The sequence below is a fragment of the Miniopterus schreibersii genome (assembly GCF_964146895.1).
Source record: "Miniopterus schreibersii genome assembly, chromosome: 17".
Taxonomy (NCBI): Eukaryota; Metazoa; Chordata; class Mammalia; order Chiroptera; family Miniopteridae; genus Miniopterus; species Miniopterus schreibersii.
In genome coordinates, this window is record NC_138117.1 from 37,678,347 (window position 1) to 37,697,887 (window position 19,541).

Below are 19,541 nucleotides of genomic sequence, written 5' to 3' on the forward strand. Positions count from 1 at the left end.
ATTGGTGCTTGTCTCTTTGATGATACCATCTATTTAAAGACTGTGGAAGCCATGAATATTTTTACCAGGACAAAAGGAAAGCATCGCATTGGCATGATGATTTTATGTAGGATCACTGGAGTTAAAATTGGCAGATTCATTAGGTCATCTTCTCTTGCTTCTCTTGGTACGATTCCTGTTCAGCTGCTAGTACTGCAATTTTTAGCCTCACCCAGGATTTGAGCCAGAGAGAAACAGGCCAGAAGTCTGGTAGAAGCAGTAATCTGAACCCTGGTCCAACCCAAGTTTATCTCACCTTCTTGGACATTAAAATTCGATTGTCATACATCCTCTAAAGAAGCCAGAACTACCATCTGGCCCTGAACACCAGCCCTGGGCAATTCCCCCCTCCCTGTCCCCTCCCTCCCCTCCCCCCTCCCTCCCTCTCTGCACCATAAATAAGTATCTATTGAAGAGGGGCTGCTGAGAAATCCCAGTGAGCAAGCAAATCAGACCCATTCCCTGTTTTCATTGCACTATTGTCAGGTAGGAAAGATGTGGAACTAACACACACACACGCAGTGGTATGTATTTTCTAAGAAAAGTAGGGGGATTTAAAAATGTGATTAAGTTGTGACCCACTAGAAGGCAGAGGAAGCCTCCCGGAGAAAGTTTCCTTGAGCTGAGACTGAAGGAAGAGCATCCCAGGCAAAGAAAGGAAACTCAGACAGCTCAGAGGCAGAAAAAGGCATGGGCCTTTCAAGGAACTGAAGGAAGGTCATTGTGATTTTAGGAGAGAGAGAGATATGAAGAATGGCACCACGGGAGGGAGACAGAGTTGAGATCTGAAAGGTGGGTCCCAGGAGCGATGTTAGCTACCAATATTTACTGGTGGGCTCTAAGCTCTCATCATAAGAAAAACACCACCCTGGTGACACTGTGGACAGTAGATTGGAAAGGGTCAAAAGTGGATGCCGGGAGGCTACTGTGATTCAGATGAGGAACAGCATCTCCTGCACTAAAGCGAAGGAGCAGAGACAGAAGTGGATAGATGTGAGGATATTCGGGAGGCAAACTTGTCAGGAACTTGCAATCGATTGGCCACGAAGACTGAGAGAGGACAAGTGACGGGGGTACGTATGGTCTTTCTGGCTTGGGCATCCGCAGGGATGGAACAGAGATCCCTGGATTCATTGGGATCAAGACCCAAGATAAGCACAAGTTTAGGGGCAACTGCTAGATGTCAATGTCCAGCACCCCTTTTTAAGATTTAGGTGGTTTCTTTTCTGCTTTTTAGAGTTCAATTATTCTACATCTTACCAATTATTTATAACATCAAGAGTCACAGAGTCATAAGCTTCAAATTAGAAGGGATTTTAAAAATCATTAAGTTCAACCCCTTCCCCTTTGCCCCCAATCTCTGATGATGGCATCTGGCTTCTGCTGAGACCTCCAAGAATGGCTTTTTAACCCCACAAGGCGTGGTGCAATTTCAAAGAGTTATAAATAGGAAGGTGTCTGTTACTTCCTTTGGGAAATAGTCCCAAGAATCTTCTCCAGCCATAATGACTGCCTGGCATTTATTCGAGTGCTATAAATTATACATCAGATGACACAGCATCTGATCTGGGTCTTTCTGGTCCCCGAATCTCAAGTATGGAGAAAAAAAATCACAAAATGAAAATGGCTCTGTTTGTCTTAGATGATAAGATTAAGTAAGTATAAGAGAAGAGATGCAATGTTATCTCAAGGAGCAGTCAATGTTAATTTATTGGGCGATGCACCATGAACACATTTTACAGCCAGTATTGATTAGAAATTGCATTTGGATGTTGGTAATGGAGAATTAAAATAACAGTGAGCTGAACAAACTTGGAGTCTATTTTATGTCGCACAAAAATTATCTAGGGATGAGCAGTCTAGGGCTATTCTGGTGACTTTGTAGTATTACCAGTGCCCTAGGATTCTTATTTTCTAGTGGCCCACCATCCTACGGTGTGGCCTCCATCCTCAAGGTCCGCTCATCTTCCTGGCGGAGGTGCCATTGCACCTGCTGGCCAGGCAGACGGGGTGGGGTGTTGCCAAAAGGCAGACCCCCCCCAGATGAATCAGCCTGAAAAAAATAAGTTTATTAACTAGATTTTAAAATGGTCTTTTCAACCTTTTTTAAAAAACATCCAAATTACCTTGAACCAAGGTCTTTTTATGCACAATGTCAAATGAAAATTTGTTTCCACCGTCCACAAATTAGGAAAGACTCTGCATAACTGAAGACCCCATTGTGGCCATCTGTAGGGTGACGTATCAGCATTAAGTGCAACAGGGTTTCTCTTCTTTAGAAGAATGTTCTAGATACAGGACAAAGGGGTGCTTTCTAAGGACCGACGTTTTTGCATGAACACTGAAGTGATGTGCGGCTTGAAAGGGTGCGCGCAGCCTCTCATCCCGAGGAGCAGGTCTGCATCTAGCCTGTGCGGTGACTGTCATTTGGGGAACCGGTGGGGCCCTCCCGTTGCACCGGCCATTCGGGCAGTGAGCCTGCGGACGGCTGCCCTGTGCCTGGCAGACGTCCACGCCGAGGGCAGAGCCAGGCAGCCTGCTGCTGTGTGACCACGTCACACCCATCTGTGTTTCAGGAGCAATGCCACCCACCGCCCAGGGCCGGGTTCCTGCTGTTGGTTCAAAACTCTCATATTCCTCAGCTCCTGTCGTATTTATAAACAGAGACGTTCCGACAGCAGCTTGTCATGGATGAGATGACTGACGCACAGCAGGCTGAAGTGGGTTGCTCACGGCCACCAGGCCTGTTTCCCGGGGTCTCAGGCGACGAAGAGGAAGGGGCCACGCCAGCCCCCGGTGGGGTTACCCGGGCCGCCTGAGCGCCCGGCTCCTCCGCTTCAGGGAAACTGACGGGAAACAGCCTGGGGGTCACCGCTGACACCCACAGTGGGGAAAAGCCGGGCAGCAATTCTGACAAGCGCCACCAAGTCATAATTAAATATTCAAAAGAAACAATTGCCTGTCAATTAAATATCTCAGTCGCTAATCCCTTCCAAACAAATCAACGGACTAAAATGGCACACGCTTTACAACTCGTGGTATCCAATGTAATTAAACCACTAGGGCAAATTAAATATTAAATACCACCCAATAAGTAATTCTCTCAGCATTTGCTACATCCTTACTCCCGCTTCTCTTTCTTCTCGGAGGTCACAGACCTCGGCAAACCGCGTTCACTCTGAGCTTTGTCATTAGCTGATGTTGGGAGCAAGTCAACCAGCCGAGTACGCAGACCCCGCGCTCATTCACCGCAGCTCCTGGGAGCGCGCAGCTGACGGCCCAGGAGCCTCGGGAACGGTCTCGCAGTGACGGGGTTCCAGAGCGGCCAGCAGTTAACTCTGCGGCCCCAGCAGGCGGGGGGCCGCACAAAGCTGCGTCGCGCGGGGTGTGGAGCCCGAGGCCAGCCTCTGAGGATGTCGAGGTGCCCTGTGCAGGGCAGGGTGCTCCCGGCGCCAGGGAGCGGTGGCGAGATGCCAGCGTCTCTGCCATTTGGGCTGCTAATGTCATTTCTCTTCTTCATTACTTTTAACTCATTGCCTCCGAAACTAACAGAGTTCATTGAGATAAAGTGGCCTTAAAAGACCGTCAAATTGAGGGGCAGCTTTGAAATGAGACAGATGTGGTCCCGAATCCTTTATTAGCTGTATGACCGAAGGGAAATGACGCAACTGCCCCGAGCTCGTGTCCTCGCTCTGAAGGGGAAGCCGCAGTGTTGGTGCCGCGAAGCCTGCGCGGCAAGCCTCCTGCGGGCGCCCTGTGACCTGCCCGCGTCGTTCCAGCGGTATACAAAAGGACAGTGCCTGTCCTCGAGGAGCGCGCGGGTTAGTAACGGAGACACGGGGAAACCCTAATTCCAGCCTCGCCCGACGGCCCCTCTCCCCCTTCAGTCTTAGCGAAGAAACACGTTCTCATTTCAGTTCAAGTCAGGCGCCTCCTTTTACATCCGAACCGGGGCCAGCCCTAGGCTGAGGCAAGCTGGGTGCCTGGGGCGCACAGTTTCAGGGAGCACTTCCTCTCAAGGTCGTAGGAGCTCAGGGCTCCATGTCACTCGGCTTAAAAGCACTTAAATCAATTTGTTCTTTCTCATGACTAGAGAAGGAGGGGACTTTTCATTTGACATCGACCGTCTGGGGCCACCAACTTATTCTTCAAAGAGCTGCCCGCCACCAATAGGCTAGAAAGGCTCACCCAAGTTTTGGGGAGAGTTTGACTTTGAATTTAGAAGAAAACACATTTGTCCTTACTGATTTTGATTCTGTTTCTGGAACTGACTGTAGAAAAATGAACTAAGTGGAATAACAATTCACAAAACTGAAAACAGAAGACTTATACTCATGACCTTTTTGGGGATGTCATGAAGTCTGCTTTAGTTAACTTCATTGGGTTCCTGTGTCCAAAATCAGGCTTTATTTTGCTTTTAGGCAGTCTACAGACAAACTGGTCCTGTTAGGATACAACCTGGTGTTTGTGTGATAGGTTTTAAGCTGGGATGTAAAATCCCATTGCCTCTCATTGCCTTTGTACAGACCACTCCATGCGGGAAACGGTGGACTAAGCAATTATCCAGGGACTACGTTCAGCAAAGTCAACTGGTTTTGGTCAATGTCTTCCTTTCAGAATGAGGCCACCAGCCGGGCTGGTGTGGTGTCAGGAGTCAGGTAGGGAGGTGGGGGCACCTCTGACACAGATGTACCTGTGTGAAGCCAGAGGGTGAATACCACTGGCGACTAGAAGGGGGAACCACTGGGAGGTCAGGTCAAAGAAGCAATTTGGGGCCTACAGCAAAGCAAAGAAGGCCTGAGGGAGGTGCTGGTGTTGGGATTCAGAGCCAGGAAGCTGGAGAGACAAGAAGAAGGAGGCCAGGGAGAGCGTAAGGACTGCGTTAGTACTTGGACTCTATTTTGGATGGGTGGGCTGGGTCTATTTAAAATTGTCAGCAATGGACAAACACCTTTGAATAAGGTAGGTTCATATTTTTCCTTCCTTTTTTCTTTTCTTCTTCTACTTTTTTTTTTTTTACTTAAATAATCTGGACAATCACTTGAATTTGTCTTTGTGTTATGGGCTACAAGTCCTTTGACATGTGTAGCAAAATCTCAGCTTGTGGCTTTCAGCCCAAAATACTTCAGTACACTTCTGTCTGTATTGACCAGAGACACTGATTTCTGGTCTTTCACTGGTTTTTCATTCCCTGTTGATGACTGTGTGACTGTGTGTGTCGGGGGTATCCTAGGGGAAAGGAGATGGTCATGTAATATTCATTCATTCCATTCATTTAAAAGTGCGGTATTCAGAGCTCCCCATGTGCCAGGTGCTAGGAACCCAAAGATGAGCAAGGCAAAATCTTTGACCTCCAGGGGCTCACAGCCTGGTGGGCACATGGGAATATTGTGACATTTCTCTGTTAGGGGAAAAGGCAGTGTGTAGCGATATGCCAAGCAGAGGGACTTGAGCCTTGCCTAAGCACCATGTCTGCCCACCCTTGTGTGGGGATGGGTTGCCTGGAGCTACAAGCCAAGCTGGTCACTTTTTAGCTGGGGTCACTGTGAAGCAGAGCCACTGGGAAGCCAGGAGCTGCAGACCAGCCTGACCTTCTCCAACACAAGGCAGGCACTCCCTTCCCCTGTGTCTTCTGATCATCAGGGTGGGGTGCATTCAGTTTGTCATAGGTGATGGGGTAAATAACTGACATATTAGCCCTTCCCTGGGGCCCTTTTACATTCCCCACTAGAAAGGAAAGTCCATCTACAATATTTTTGAGAGTCTGACTTCCCTAAAAAATCTACTGCAGCTTTGACTTTTCATTTGTTAGAGATCTGCGTGGAAAGCAGCCCAAGACTTGCCTTGACATAAAATCTTTACTGAATGCTGTGTTCCAGACGTGGTCTAAGAGCCAGGGACAAAGCTACCACCTCTGCCCCAGAGTCACAAACTCCCTCCCCAAATCCATTCAAGGATCAGCCTTATTCAGCAGCCACCTTTGACTGTTCAGTACACAGAGCCTAGAGCCCAACAGGCAGTCAACAGATATCTGCTGAATAACTTACTTTCTCAGTCTCATTTCTTCCCTTCTTCCTACTGCGATCCCCAGTCTTCACGAGGCAGTGACATCTAATCCATTTCCGCCGTCCCCTCTTGCTGGTGGAGTGGCCTTGTGTCAGAATCCTGGTCCCCCAAATATAAGCAGGCATTGTTGGGCAGGGATTCCGGAGGAGCTCCTAAAAGGGCAGCTGACTCGGGTGGCAAATGCCTTGCGGCCACTTGGCCTTTTGTTCTTTGCCGTCTCCGTTTCCCTGCCTGCAAAGTGGCCACGATGGCTGGGAGATGCAGCCAACGGCTTTCATCTGACCTTGAGGACAAGACCTCCCTGTACAGGCATCTCCTTTCAGCCATGCCTTGTGGGTTGCTGTACAGCTTCCCCTGGAAGAATCCCTGGTCAAGGAGCTCATCGCTTCAAAAAGCAGCTCCGTAGGCAGGTCTATTTGTTACAAAGCCTCAGCTTTAGATGAACCACCATCTCCGGTGCTGCAGCGACCACCTATTTGGTCTTCATTCTATTCTGAGGACACACATAACACAACCGGTCTATTTTCATCACGGCAGCACCCCCAAATATTTGAGGGCACCTGCCACATCTTTTCTACACCCTTTCTATCCCCAGGCCTCTTTTGGGGGGGTCCTGTTCTGTTCAATTTCTTACGCTGCATTTCTCCCCATGTTCGGAGTTAAAGAAATATATGCATTTTGCTTAAGGATCCCCTAATCCTTTGCCGGCCCCATTTCACAAGCAATCCTGTGTACTCAGCATGCGATCACACACAAAGAAGGGGAAAATATTCTGAAATGATTTACTCCAGCCAACTGGAAAACCGGCTGACACAGGACAGGATGTGTTGTTTACAAAATGCTTCAAAAAATAGTCCTTGATTCATGTGAAAATTGTATGCTGGTCAGCAGTTTATACAGAGACAGCAGTTTTAACAATGTGCTCATTTAAAAAACACATCCCGAAACGTTAGTATGATTTAATTTCACCTTGAGCTCATGTCTTCACCATGAATAATTTGATCATATCCTGATTTAGGAGCATTTGAGGCTTCGAACAAAGAGCAGGCAAAAAAGTCAGGAAGTGGGGTGGAAAGGACAGAAAACCCTGGTAACTAATGAATGTACAGGGTTTTGCCCATACTCAGTCACTATCTAGATCAATGAAATTCAAGTATCAAGTCACAGACTCTCCCAATCAGAGTCCCATGCAGAGATATCAAGGGAACAACGTGTTGCAGGTCATCTGACATCACACTGAGTTACAATCCCAGCTCACTGCTTGAGAAGGTGCTCACATAGTTGCATTTATTGGTGGAATGGTGTTTGTTCCTCCCAGGATGGAGCCAGGCCTCCCTGGGAATGTCTGGCACTTCAGTGGTTAATTAATCTACTCTGCATTCTTCCTCTCCCCTGCAGGGCTGACTGTGAAAAATCTTGCAGTGAGAAAAGCTGGCTTCCAAAGTGCTGTTTAAGTGACCTGACTTCTTAAAATAGTCCTTCATAAACAAAGCTCACACGATATAATTTGAGTGTGTAAACCCAATTACGTTTCTTGGGGACTCACAGGGCAGGTTATTCCAGCTTCCACTGCTCTGTTGCGGCCGGCTGGGTAAAGCAGTGGTCCTAGACTCAAGCCCCAACAAAATGCAGGGGAAGAAATCGTTTACAGAACCCATTCCCTTGCCAATTGAGGTTCAAACAGATAGATCACAGAAATTCACCAGCCTTCAGTTTCTGTTACCTTGAATTCCAGCCCAGAGAAACCAAAGAACAAGCTTCCCAATCAATACATCAAGTGGACTGATACACTGTCCAGCTGCCTAGTCTGGGCCTGCTGGTCTCCCAGGGAATCAATAGTGCGTCCATTTGTTGGTGAGAGGAAAGGTTTGAGATGAATGCTGTAAGTGTTTCTTATGTTCTGCAAATAAACACATGTAGGACCAACTGAAATAGACACACTTGTGAAATGAATAAATTAGCATCCGAAGAAATATTTAGACAACAGTGAAATGTCATATCAGCATGATTGTAGTAGTGTCCTTTGATTACATATTGCCAGCAGCACCGAATTTGGGAGAAACTTAAAAAAAAAAATCTTTCCTCTTTATGCTTGGTTTCACTTGTTGTTTTTTTTTTGTTGAGCTCTTAAAATGCCATCAATCATCAAGGTATAAATATGACTAATGCATTTGTCCTACTTAGCATGACATTGCAGCAGCTGCTCCAGAAGTGAAGTCCTCCCAGTCTGCCCAGTTTTAATCCAATTATGCTCCGACCCACTGATACCAGTCAGATGACATTACCGGATATGAAAGAAAACACATTCATAATTCAATCTTGCAAAGCAAGCACCCTACAATCTTTTACAACTCTCTCTAAATCAGATGTCAAATCTATGTGCAACTTCAGGGCAAAGGTATCTATAGACCAGGATGACTAGATTTAATTGGTCGTTTAAGAAGTTATTAAAAATATCCTGTGCAAAGCCTAATCTCTACCCACCCCCACCCCAAAGCGGAGAGGGGGGAAAGGAAAGGAAGGAAAAGATAGGACCAGAAAGGATTAATCGCTGGTATTTTTCACAAGAGAGAATGTTTCCATTTCTAGGCATTAAGAGGAATTTCTTGGGGATGTTGACACTCCAATCTGTTTTTGAGAGTCATTTTCTCAGACAGGCTGGGATGAGGCAATTATTTTTTTAAAGCCTATAAGAATTGGCTGCAGGAAAATGGACAGGGATGGAGATATTTGGGCTTTTAAAAGGTGTGCACCATAACCAGAGAGGGGAGCTCATTTAATGAATCTTTGTGTGTTTGAAGTGAGTTCCTACCTTGATATCAACTACCAAATTGGGATGATTTCAGTTACATGTCATTTGCTGTCTGTTAAATAGTCATATGATTCCCTTTATTTGATTTGAGTTGGCAGATGTTCACAAAGAACACACAATATATGCTTATGTTTAAATTTTACAAATGGGGGGAGATGTTGGTAATTCCATTATGCTTACTTTATCTCTACTGGGAAGTCAGCCCTTCATTTAAATGACCAGAAATGCATTTGAAAGCACATGCAAAGCCTGCCTCTCTCCTGACTTCCACCTGCTCGTACCACAAACCACAACCCTACCCAGTACAAAAATGCATATTCCCCCAAAGGATTTTTTAAAGGCCAAATGATAAGCTAAACATCTCTTGCTATTCATCAAGTTTAATGACCACAATTTAATTAGCACTTTTCTGGCTCTGGTTTCTACTGTTTGATGGGATGTGTGTAAGCCAGGAAAGAAAATGCTGCATGGGAAATTCAGATCTGACACGTGACCTTGAGCACTAACCAAGCTGGCCTTGCACACCTGGCTGCCTTTGCTCCCAGAGCTATCTTGGAGGAATCACCTCCACGCTGACATTTCCGCTTATCTACCTCACCAAGAGGTTACTGAAGATTAATTAGCCACAAGCTTTAACATTTTAAAATCCCCCAGAGGAAAGCATAAAGCAGCAATCTTTCTGGTTCCTATTTCTGCCTCTCAGTTTTCCAATAGCTAAATGATTTTCAGCATCTTATCACTAATGAGCTGAAGATTGAGAACGAAATGAGTTTCAAATGTTAGGTAGCTCAGAATATTGTCATCAGCAACTAAAATAGAGGAAAATGCTAATTATAGCAACAGTGTTTAGAATTTATCTACCCCGTGAAAGAACCTAGCAAATATAACCTCATCAATAATATTTTATTTATACCTATAATGTCATTTTGTAATGAATTTTCAGATAGGTATATTGAGGTAGCAGGATAAGCAATTTATTTAAGATGTGGGAAAAAAATCTGTGTCTTAGACTCTGGACAAAGATACTAGTATCATTAGTTTCAATCACACACGTGGAGTTGATTTAACTTGAAATGGGTGAGGTATCACTGTAGCCCTGGTGTAACCTACAGCTGAGCTTTGTCAGGGTGAACACAGCAGGAGCCCTTTAAACTGGGCTTTGAACCTTCACTCAGTATTTCCACTCAGTATGTTCACTCAGTATTTCCAATGCCACTTTGGACCTAGAAAATATATGGGTCATAACAGCTGCCCTGGACAACAGTCTCTTTGTTTGGATGGGAAGTCCATGACTCGAGGGAACTTCTCTGTTCAGTGAGTGGAGAAAACATACGCCATCTCTTCGCTGCTGGCGAGGGACCTCCTGGGTGGGCCCTTTTAGGTTCCATGCTGTATCCACAGTGGAAAGCACGTGCTGATCTAGGTGAGCACAGGACTCTGTCTCCTTACAGGGCATCTGGGGGATTTGCAGCTTGGTTGTTATCCTGTCAAACCTTCCCTTCAGGAGGGAAGGGGAGACGGGGGTTCTCACAGCCTGGATTAAGGGAGCCCATCAGTGGCTCACTGGTCACTTTGGAAATGGCATTTTCAGTGAAGTGAAACGGTTGCTCAGGTGTTCTGACTGTACACTCGTTCTTGCTTTCTGCTTCTCGAAAATGCTAAATTAAATGTGAGCCACCCTATTAATGGGAATCAAGATTAACGTAGAGAAAGATGATACTGCAGTGTTTATGGCCTTCAACTGACAAATTTGCATCCAGTTGAGAACTGCAATGATGAGCTTGCTACAAAAAGCCTATTCCCAGCAATTCATTTCTCTCGTTATTTCCCTCTGCCTTTTCCATTAAATGTTAATTCAGGTACTATATGGGGTATGACACTCTTGAGTAGTGAAACAGGTACTCCTCACTCTTGAGCCATTTCAAGTACCTATGTGTTTAGAAAGATAGCCCCTAACAGGCTCCTAATAAAGACTGGCACCGGCTCTAGGATTTCAATCCTGCCTCAGCACCTGTTAGGGTCATCATCGTTGGGACATCCCTTTAAAGCTTCGAAGGACCAGGCGTTTCTTCTCTGAAATGAAAATGAAGGGTGATCCCATCTGTCTGTCATCATTAGATGTGATCCTGGATATAAAGGCACTTAGTTACATGTAAAACACTGTATAAAAGTAAAGGATTAGTATTGTGCTCTGACTTCTCAAAGGTATTTGTGTGTAGAAGACTGCCTCACGTAGACACAGCGTATGTGTGTGTAGAAGGCAATCACCAACACGTCAGGGGACTTGGCTATTTTATAATATTGTCTATGTAATGACTAGTCTTGTTTACTCAAGTGACTGTTTGTTGAGTACCTACTATGTGCCGGGCATTTTTCTAGGTGCTGCGGATAAAGTAGTAAACACAACAATGTCTTTGCCTTTATGTGGTCTTTACCTTCTGAGGGGGTGGGGAAGAAACACCATAAATGTAAACAAATCAGATAATTTCAGAAAGCAGATGTGCTCTGGAGAAATGAGACATGCCCTGCACTGGGGAGTGCGTCTGAAATAATGAGACTGTGTCAGTCATGTGAGCACCTGGGAAAACTGTCTTAGGCATAGGCACAAAGGCAAAGAAGTGGGAGAGAGCTTGGGATATCTGAACAACAGAAAGTGGGCAGTGTATTTGGAGCCCGACGAGAAGAGAAGGAAGGGTAATTCAAGAGAGAAGCAGCAGCCAGCTCACCGACGCTCAGGCAGGCCATGGTAGGGAGCTGGGATTTTATTCCAGCTGCTATGCGAAGTCGTTAGCAGGCTTTAAACACATCTTGTACAGGGTGGGGGAAAAGTAGGGTCACCATTATTGGTATGGGAAATGATACAATAATTAAGAAATGATAATACAAGAATAAACTCTGTGTTTGCGTACTCAGAACTGTAAGCCTACTTTTGCCCCACTCTGTACACTACCAAACAGGGAGAACTAAAGGGCACCTATTCAAAAATCACAGGTTTACAAAAAACAAACAAGGACCTCGCTTCTCCTCTTCCTCCTTCTGTGGGAGGTAAGAAAGAAGCTCGGGGCTCTAGAGGGCGCCAAAGGAAAGCGTTTTGGAGCCAAAGCCACAGAGGTTCTTTCAGCACCTGAAGGGGGGACAGCGCCGGCTGTTGAGCCAGGTAGAAGGCGTCCCAACAACTAGTTCAGCTGCAATTCCTCCCCACGCGGAGAGTCCAGTGAGCTTGGTTTGCATGCACCAGGGCCTTGGTTTTCAGAGTGAAGGATTGTTTAGGATGAGATGGGCATGGGAAGACATTTTGGAGTTATTTTTAATCTTCTGCCATCTGGTAGTATTTGAGTAGAGTATAAAACAAATACTGAGCCAAAATTTACTTTCTGGATTCATTTGGCACAAAAAGTGTCTCTATATTTAGAAAATATTCATCTTTTGCCACTTAGGATGTGTTATTCCAAATACTGTTCCAAACCGACTTGATGAAATCTTTTGGTAATGTGTCCTAAGGAAGGCTAGTGTTTGGAAAAGCAGTCGCCCATAATAAATGGAATTTTCTCCTATAGCTGGGCTGCACTGTGGAAACAACTTATAGTGAAAAAAAGAGATGGGAAAAGAAAGAAGAGAGGGGAAAAGAAGGAGACAAGAAGGGGGGAAGGGAAGGCAAGCAAGAGAGAGATGAGAAATCCAATGATACTTAGGCACACAGCAACAAAAATGCAAAAAAGAATGATAAAACTTGGGAGAACGTGAGAGATTCAGATGAAATTCAGTTTGGATCTATGTACAAAATACAAATAAAATATAATTTTATACAATCCCAAGTCGAATCTTTATCATATGTGGGTATTAAAGGTCCCTGGTAATTTTGATACAACATTCATTACTGTCTTTAATGAGGGAAAGTGCAGCTGGTCAGCCCCTACTAACCGAGGCTCTCACTGGCCCGCCTCATGCCTGCTGACCTTAGCCGTGTATTTTATATACTCTGCTCTATGCAGGGAGACTTCAAAAAGCTCTGCAAAAGCCACCGACCAGATGACTAACCTAAGCAAACACAGACGAGTCATCAGAGAAGCGAGAGAAGCCCAGAAGGTGGATGATGGGTCAACCACTCACACCTTGCCAGCGCTCTAAAAATCATGATCGGTTTTCAGAGGTGTTGTACCAGTTTGCTCTAGACCATCTATTCAAAGCCGGCCACAAGAAGAGGACTTTTTAAGCTTCTGATACAGCAAAAGTGGTCCAGAGCTGGAGGCTAGAGCAGGAACACACGGAGCAGCCAGCTCCGGTCCCTGCACCTCTCCCCAGCCTTCTACTGGAAGGCACTTCAGCTGACATGCTCCCCTCATTTTTATCGAGAAGCCCCCGAATTTAGTCTCCTGTTACCTACCAGACATTTGGCAAAGAAAGTGCCAGACCATTAATTATCTATTGATTCTAATGAATTTAAACAATAGAGGCACTGTCTACCTTCCCATTCACAGACAATGGGAACTTTGTTCACCTAAACACATCCATATTTAATGGGGAGAGATAGGAAGACAGGGGGAGAAAGGAGAAAGAGACCTAAAGAGTCAGGTTCCACCTAAATATTTCAAACCACCGACATCAAAATGCCCCTTTTCAATTAAGCAAAACTTGCTTTCTCTGTCAGTGACACCTCCCCCAGCCCCAATTTCCGAGGCTGACTTATGAGAGCCTTGGGGTTGGCTCCTGCAGGAGAGATATCATCTTAGGTCCCCAAGGCAATAAAGAATTCCCAGATAAAAGTGTGTCATAGGGTTGTCCGAAGTATTGGGTGAGATAACATAGGTAGGGTTCCAGCACCCGCAATTAGTATGTATTTAGCAAATGTTGACTCCTCCGAGAATTGAGGATTTGTGGCCCAAAGATACACAGCAACGCAGCCCTGAATCCCAGAGTCCCTTACAACCAACCCCCTGCTGTGACTCTCATGAGTAAGGCGCTTAGAGATGGGTCACCTTCTCAACTGGGTGCTTCTCCTCCCCTGTCTCCTTCGCCAGAAACTACAGACCTTGGGGATGTGTGCACGTGCGGAACAGAAAGAAGGCGGCTTCCCGGCTGATGTCAGAGAAGACTCACAGAATCAGAATACAGGGGTAGACCTGAGAGAAACTTTAGAGGTCCGTTAGCTCCAGTTCCTCTAAGAACGAGAAATACCGTCCACTAACACCCAGGACCTCCCAGGTCAAGGCCCTGTGCCCGGCTGGGGGAGGGGACTCCAGCGAGCAGGCCACCGGGCAGGAAGCTGTTTCTAAGTAACCCAGGGGAGTCAGGGGAAGAGCAAGGCAGGCAAGAGTTACCTGGTTGATGGAAATGACCGCCAGCCGGGGGATCACCACTTGGAGGACCACCTGCAGCAGCGAGGTGCCCAGGCCGGCCAGGATGGCCCAGGTGAGCGGCAGCGGCAGCATGCTGTAGGTGGCAAAGAGGGTGAAGAGCACGTAGCCGATGCCGTCGCCCAGCAGCCCGTAGCCAAGGCCTGCTGCCAAGATCTGGGTGGTCATGGCCACCCAGGTGACCACGCCGCTGTACTGCAGGTAGGTGTGCGAGGTGGTGTCCTTCCTGACCACCACCAGCGCGCAGATCACCACCTCGATGCCCGTGAAGAAGCCCAGCAGGATGCCCTTGAGCGGGTCCATGGGGGCCGAGGCCAGGCTCAGGTGGAGCACCAGCAGGGTGAGTTTGGTCAGCACGTCCAGCACGTTCATCACCACCTCGGATTTGCGCCTCTGGCCCAGGAAATACCGCTGGTAGAGGCGCTCCAGGTCCCGGGACTTGAAGGAGTTGCGCAGGGTGGGGAAGATGACCCCCCGGTAGCTGTAGCCCCCACTGAGGAAGAAATCCGAGTTGCTCGGGGCGCAGTCGAGGTGCAGGAAGCCCAGGTCGCCGCCGCCGCCGCCGCCGCCGGCGCTGCCGCTCGCGCTGCGCTCCGGGAAGACTTTGGCGCCGCCGGCGCTGTGCGCCCTCTCCCCGGGGCCCAGCGCGCACAGGGGCAGCGCCGAGTCGCCGCCCAGCTGCGGCGCGCCGTGGTCGGGGCCGCCGCCGGCCGGGGCCGAGCCTTTGCCGGGGCCGCCGCCGCGGGTCCCGTGGAGGAAGCGCTGCTCGGTGATGTGCCGCACGGCCGTCTGCCACAGCAGCCGCTGCGGCCGGGAGCCGCTCCCGCCGCCGGCCGGGGGCGTCGGGTGGATGGTGTAGAGCTGCTCGCTGCCGCCGAGGCAGCGCACCTCGGAGAGCTCCATGACGCGCGGAGGCGCGGAGCCCGAGGGAGCGGCGGGGGGCTGCTCAGCGCCCGGAGGCGGCCTGGCGGGAGCGCGGCGGCGAGCCCTTCCGCCCCGCCGCCCGGTGCAGGACGGCCGCTGCCCGTCAGGTCATGGTGTGCCCGGGGGCAAAGGGCGCCCGGAAGACCGCGGCAGAGCCGGCCGCGTCCCGGCGCCGCCTCCCGCCAACCGCGCGGCTCGGGGCAGCGGCGGCGGCGACCGGTCCGCAGGAGGCGCGGGCTCCGAGCCGCGCGGCCCCTCCCCGGGCTTAGGCTTCTGGGCCGGTTCGCGGGCGCGGCGTCTCGGCGCAGCCTTTGGTCTCCGAGAGGCTCCCGGGCTGCGCGCTTCGGCCGCGCGCCGGGCGGGTCCTGGCTGCGGCGCTGGGCTCGGACGCCCACGGCTCGGCGAATGAGGGGGGCCGGCCTGGGGCGACCGGCGGCGGCTCGGGGTGCGAAGTTAGCAGCTGTGGCAGGAACCGAGCCCTTCGGAGAACTCCATTGCGCCGGGGCGGAGCTGGGGGCGGGGGCAACGAACGGGGAGCAGTAGGTTGCCCAACGGGCGGATGAGAGAGGTGGTAGCCTCAGCGCTAACAAGTCACCAGACAGTTAATTTGGAGGATGGGGTGTGCTGAGGCTCCCTTCTGGGCTCGTCATTTCTGTCGGTCTCCACTTCCTGAGCGAGGGCTGACAGCGCAGCGCGGGCTCCGCGGGACGCATCCCTCCGGGCAGGGGAGGGCCTCAGGGTCCCAGGCGCCGCGAGGAGGCGAGGCGAACCCTTCCAGCTGTGCTTGCGGGGAGCCGCGGCTCACAGTTCCCATGCCCGTCACTTCGCTCTTCGGAGTCCATTTGGGCCGGAGCTGGGAGCAGCAGGAGGCGGGGGCAGGAAAAAGTGGGGAGGGCTCCAAAGCCAACAGCTCTGAGAACGAAGAGAAGCCATCGGTGCGGATCCAAGATAAGAACCGGAGCTGAGTGGGTGCGGCGGGTGTCAGGTTTGGGCGAGAAGGGAGGCTCGAGGCCGCGGGGAGGTCGACGGAGACGCCTCCGGATCCAGAGAAGCGCCGCGCGCCACCCTGGTCCTCTGAAGCGCGCTGAGGGCGCCGGGCGACGGGGAGGAATTTGGAGACCTGTCAGATTGGTCAGACACCCGCGACGACTTAAACCCGCCCTCGCGCCAAGCCACGCCCCCGGAACTCGGGGGTGGGGGGGTGGCGGGGACCTGGCGCCCAGGTCCGGCCCGACGCCCGGGTCCTGACGGCGGCAGCGCGGGGCGGCGTGGGCGGGCACAGCTGCGGGCCGGGGGCGCCCCCGCCCTGCCCCGCGGAGCGCGCGCTCCAGCTGGCCCGCGGGCGGGCTCCTCCGCTGTTCTTTTTTAGGCACTGGCTCGGGTCCTTCGCAGGTGCGCAGCCGGGACTCGTAGGCCGCTTTGCCTACGGACTCCGAGGGTCTCCTTCCTGCCCTCCCGCGGGGGCTTTTGGTAAAGCCAACTTTCGGGCGAAAAAGCAAAAACCCCAGGAAGCCGAAATTGTAGGGGCAGTCAGCTCCCTGCGGAGTCTCTTTACTACCCCGATCCGGGGGCTGGAGGGCGCGCCCCGAGTGCCCAGCGCGGCGAGTCTCTGCCTGCGCGCGGGAGGGCCGAGTCCGCGGGCCCGGCCAAGGCGTTTCCAGCCGCCCGCCGAGCGCCGCTTTCCCGCCGCTTTCCCGCCCCTGGGCTCCGGCGCGCGGACGCGAACAAAGCCCCCGGGGCGCTCGGGGCGGACCCAGACGCGGCGCGGGGGGCGCGCGGGGGGCGCGCGGGGTCCGCCTCCGCGCTGGGCGGGGCCGGGCTCCGGGCGCCGAGTGCGCGGGGCGAGCGCGGCCGCCGCAGTCCTGCGCCCGGGGAACGTGGCGGAGCCGCGGAGCCGCCGCCTCCTCCGCCGCCGCGATGCGACAGCAGCCGGCGGAGCCCGGGCCGGGCAGTCAGCTGACGGCCAATGACGTCAGGCCCGGCGCTTTCGCGGCTCCCGGCGGGGTCCCGGGAGAGCCCGGGGGCCGCTGGCCGCCCCTCTGCCCCGCGGGGCGAGCGGCTCCCCCGCTCCGGCGAAGAGAAGCTCCCCTCGCCCCGAGCGCCCCGAGCGCCCCGAGCGCGCGCAGCTCCGGACGGTCGCCCGGCCCGCCGCGCACACTACCTGCAGGGTCGTTCGTGCCCCCCGCGTCCCAGAAACGCGGGATTTAATTCTTCCCTTGTTAATTCTTCCTGCCCTCAGCGCAGAGCATCCCAGAAGGGGGAAGAAGCCTGCACCATTTCCCCAGGCCCCTGCCCAGGAGGCTTCGGGGGTGGACGCATCCTGGGAATGACTCCTTTGACCCCTATCCCCTGGAGGTGTGTGCTACCCTCCCCAGAGGAAGGCCGCAACATCAAAGGCTCAATTTTAAATAGGAAGAAGGTCGATTCTATTTTTAACCCAGTTTGTAGATGAATTAATTTTACTGTAAAACCTCCCAGAGTAGCGGGCCTATGCCACAGGGCTGGAAGTTAAGACCAAAGCACCCCCCAAGCCCCTCATTTTTGTAGTTATCTAGATCTTAATGAAATAATTCCAGGAATTATATCCCTGAGAATGAAATGCTGCTTGCTTCTTTCTTCCTAAATCGCTTGGACTCATCAGCCTCAGGGCTGACCTGAAACTCTCAGATGGGTGGGTGAGAGGCATCTCGACTGGAGGCAGGAGAGCGAACAGGGCAGAGGGCTGGGTGGGGAGGGAGCGGTGGGTTCCCGCAGACCCTAAGCAAGACCTGTGTGGAGCCGTGATCTCTCTCCGTGGGCACAGCCCCAAGCCCTCTGTGCTAATGACCATATTAGTAAACTTGGCAGTGGAAAGGACCTCTTTATTTTCTCAATTCTTTCTCCTTGGGAGCCTGAGAACTCAGCCTGAATAAATGAGGGGTTGAATGCAGATAGAACTTTCCTATGAAAATCTTCCTTCTGGACATATCCCAGGATGATTTATTTATTCAGCAGCAAAAGGAGGTTGCCAAGGAGGGGGAGATTGGACCCAATCAGATAAAATGAGTCAGGCTGGTGAATGAGCAGAGCATGCTACAGAAAGAAACACAAAGAATTTCATGAATCACAGGTTGAAACTAATGTGTCAGGAGGAAACATGACATCTGGTCGGCTGACCCTCTGGACTTCCCTTTGCTGTAAGGGTGTAAGGACAAGTTGTTTTACAATAACAGCATGGATGGCACAATTAGATTCAAACGTTACTCTTTTTATTGGGACGACGCAGTGCCGTTCAGCCCCCAAATCATTCTACTTTTAAATGACAGCATGGGCTCAGCACAAATATTGAGAGGCTTTTGCCATATACAAACCACGAAATGATTTTCACTTAAAACGAGATGTCCACACACTACTTTGAGGCCACAGTGAACTTCTCATCGGGCTTTCATTTATTCCTGCATTTACTGTGGCTGGCACTGTCCTCTGTTCCAGGGATAGAACTTTGCCATCTCAGTGCCTTTTTGTACTCAGTCCCTTCCTCTTGGAATTTCCCTTCAATCCCCCTTCTCCATGTTTCTCGTTCAAAACACTACCTACCTCATCCTTCAGAGCCCAGCAATGTCATGTCTGCAGGAGGCTTTTCCTGATATCCCCACTGAGAATTCATTTCTTCTCTGCTGTCCAATAGTCTGTTCCCGGTGCTTCCCCAATGGCTCTCCATACAGGGGTGGTCTGTAGCCATTTGCTTACCCATTTGTGTCCCCCCCCCACGAATCTCTCCTTGAAGGGGAGAACTAATTTTCTTTGAGCCCATATCCCCCAGTTTCTAGCAACTATAGTGAACCTGGAGATAATAAGATTAACAACACTTTATGGAACACCTTTTCTTTAGGATCTCTATAAATGTCTCCTTTATTCACCCAAGCAAGTCTCGGAGTTAGAGTCTTCTCTACTTTTTATTACCCCATTTTACTGACTAGAAGACCGAGGCTCCAGGTGGCTAAGTAACTTGCCCAGGATCTCCTGGTTAATAGCGTAATTCCATCATCTAAATTTGGATGGTATAAATCTAGCATCCGCAAGCTTAATAAAAGTGCTGCCACAAGCAGTCAACACATGTTGACCTAATTTAAACAGAACTGATAGAAATGAAAATGCCAAATACATTTTGAGTTTCCAAATGCAAATTAAATAAGCGACTTCTGAGATATTTAGGCTTTGAGAAGTCTGGTAGGGTAACTGAATGGCAGACAAAGCTAGCAGCACGAATGCTTCTTTGACTAGAGGGTCTATTTTGGCTCAGTTCAAGCCATAGACACCATTTCTAGAGTCTGTGAAAAAGCAGGTTTTCACATATTGAATTTAAC

The 19,541-nt window shown here is 50.3% G+C and overlaps 1 protein-coding gene across 3 annotated transcripts in view; it reads right to left on the reverse strand.

The window, feature by feature from the left end:
* ADCY8 (adenylate cyclase 8) overlaps positions 1 to 15,174 on the reverse strand; it is a gene marked incomplete at both ends in the record, with an annotated part of 155,309 nt that extends 140,135 nt beyond the window's left edge. For all 3 annotated transcript variants that reach the window (XM_081116487.1, XM_081116486.1, XM_081116485.1), the window contains one exon: positions 14,236 to 15,174. In XM_081116487.1, coding sequence (XP_080972613.1) covers positions 14,236 to 15,174 — 939 coding nt within the window. The remainder of the gene's footprint in view (positions 1 to 14,235) is intronic.
* Positions 15,175 to 19,541: the final 4,367 nt, after the last annotated feature.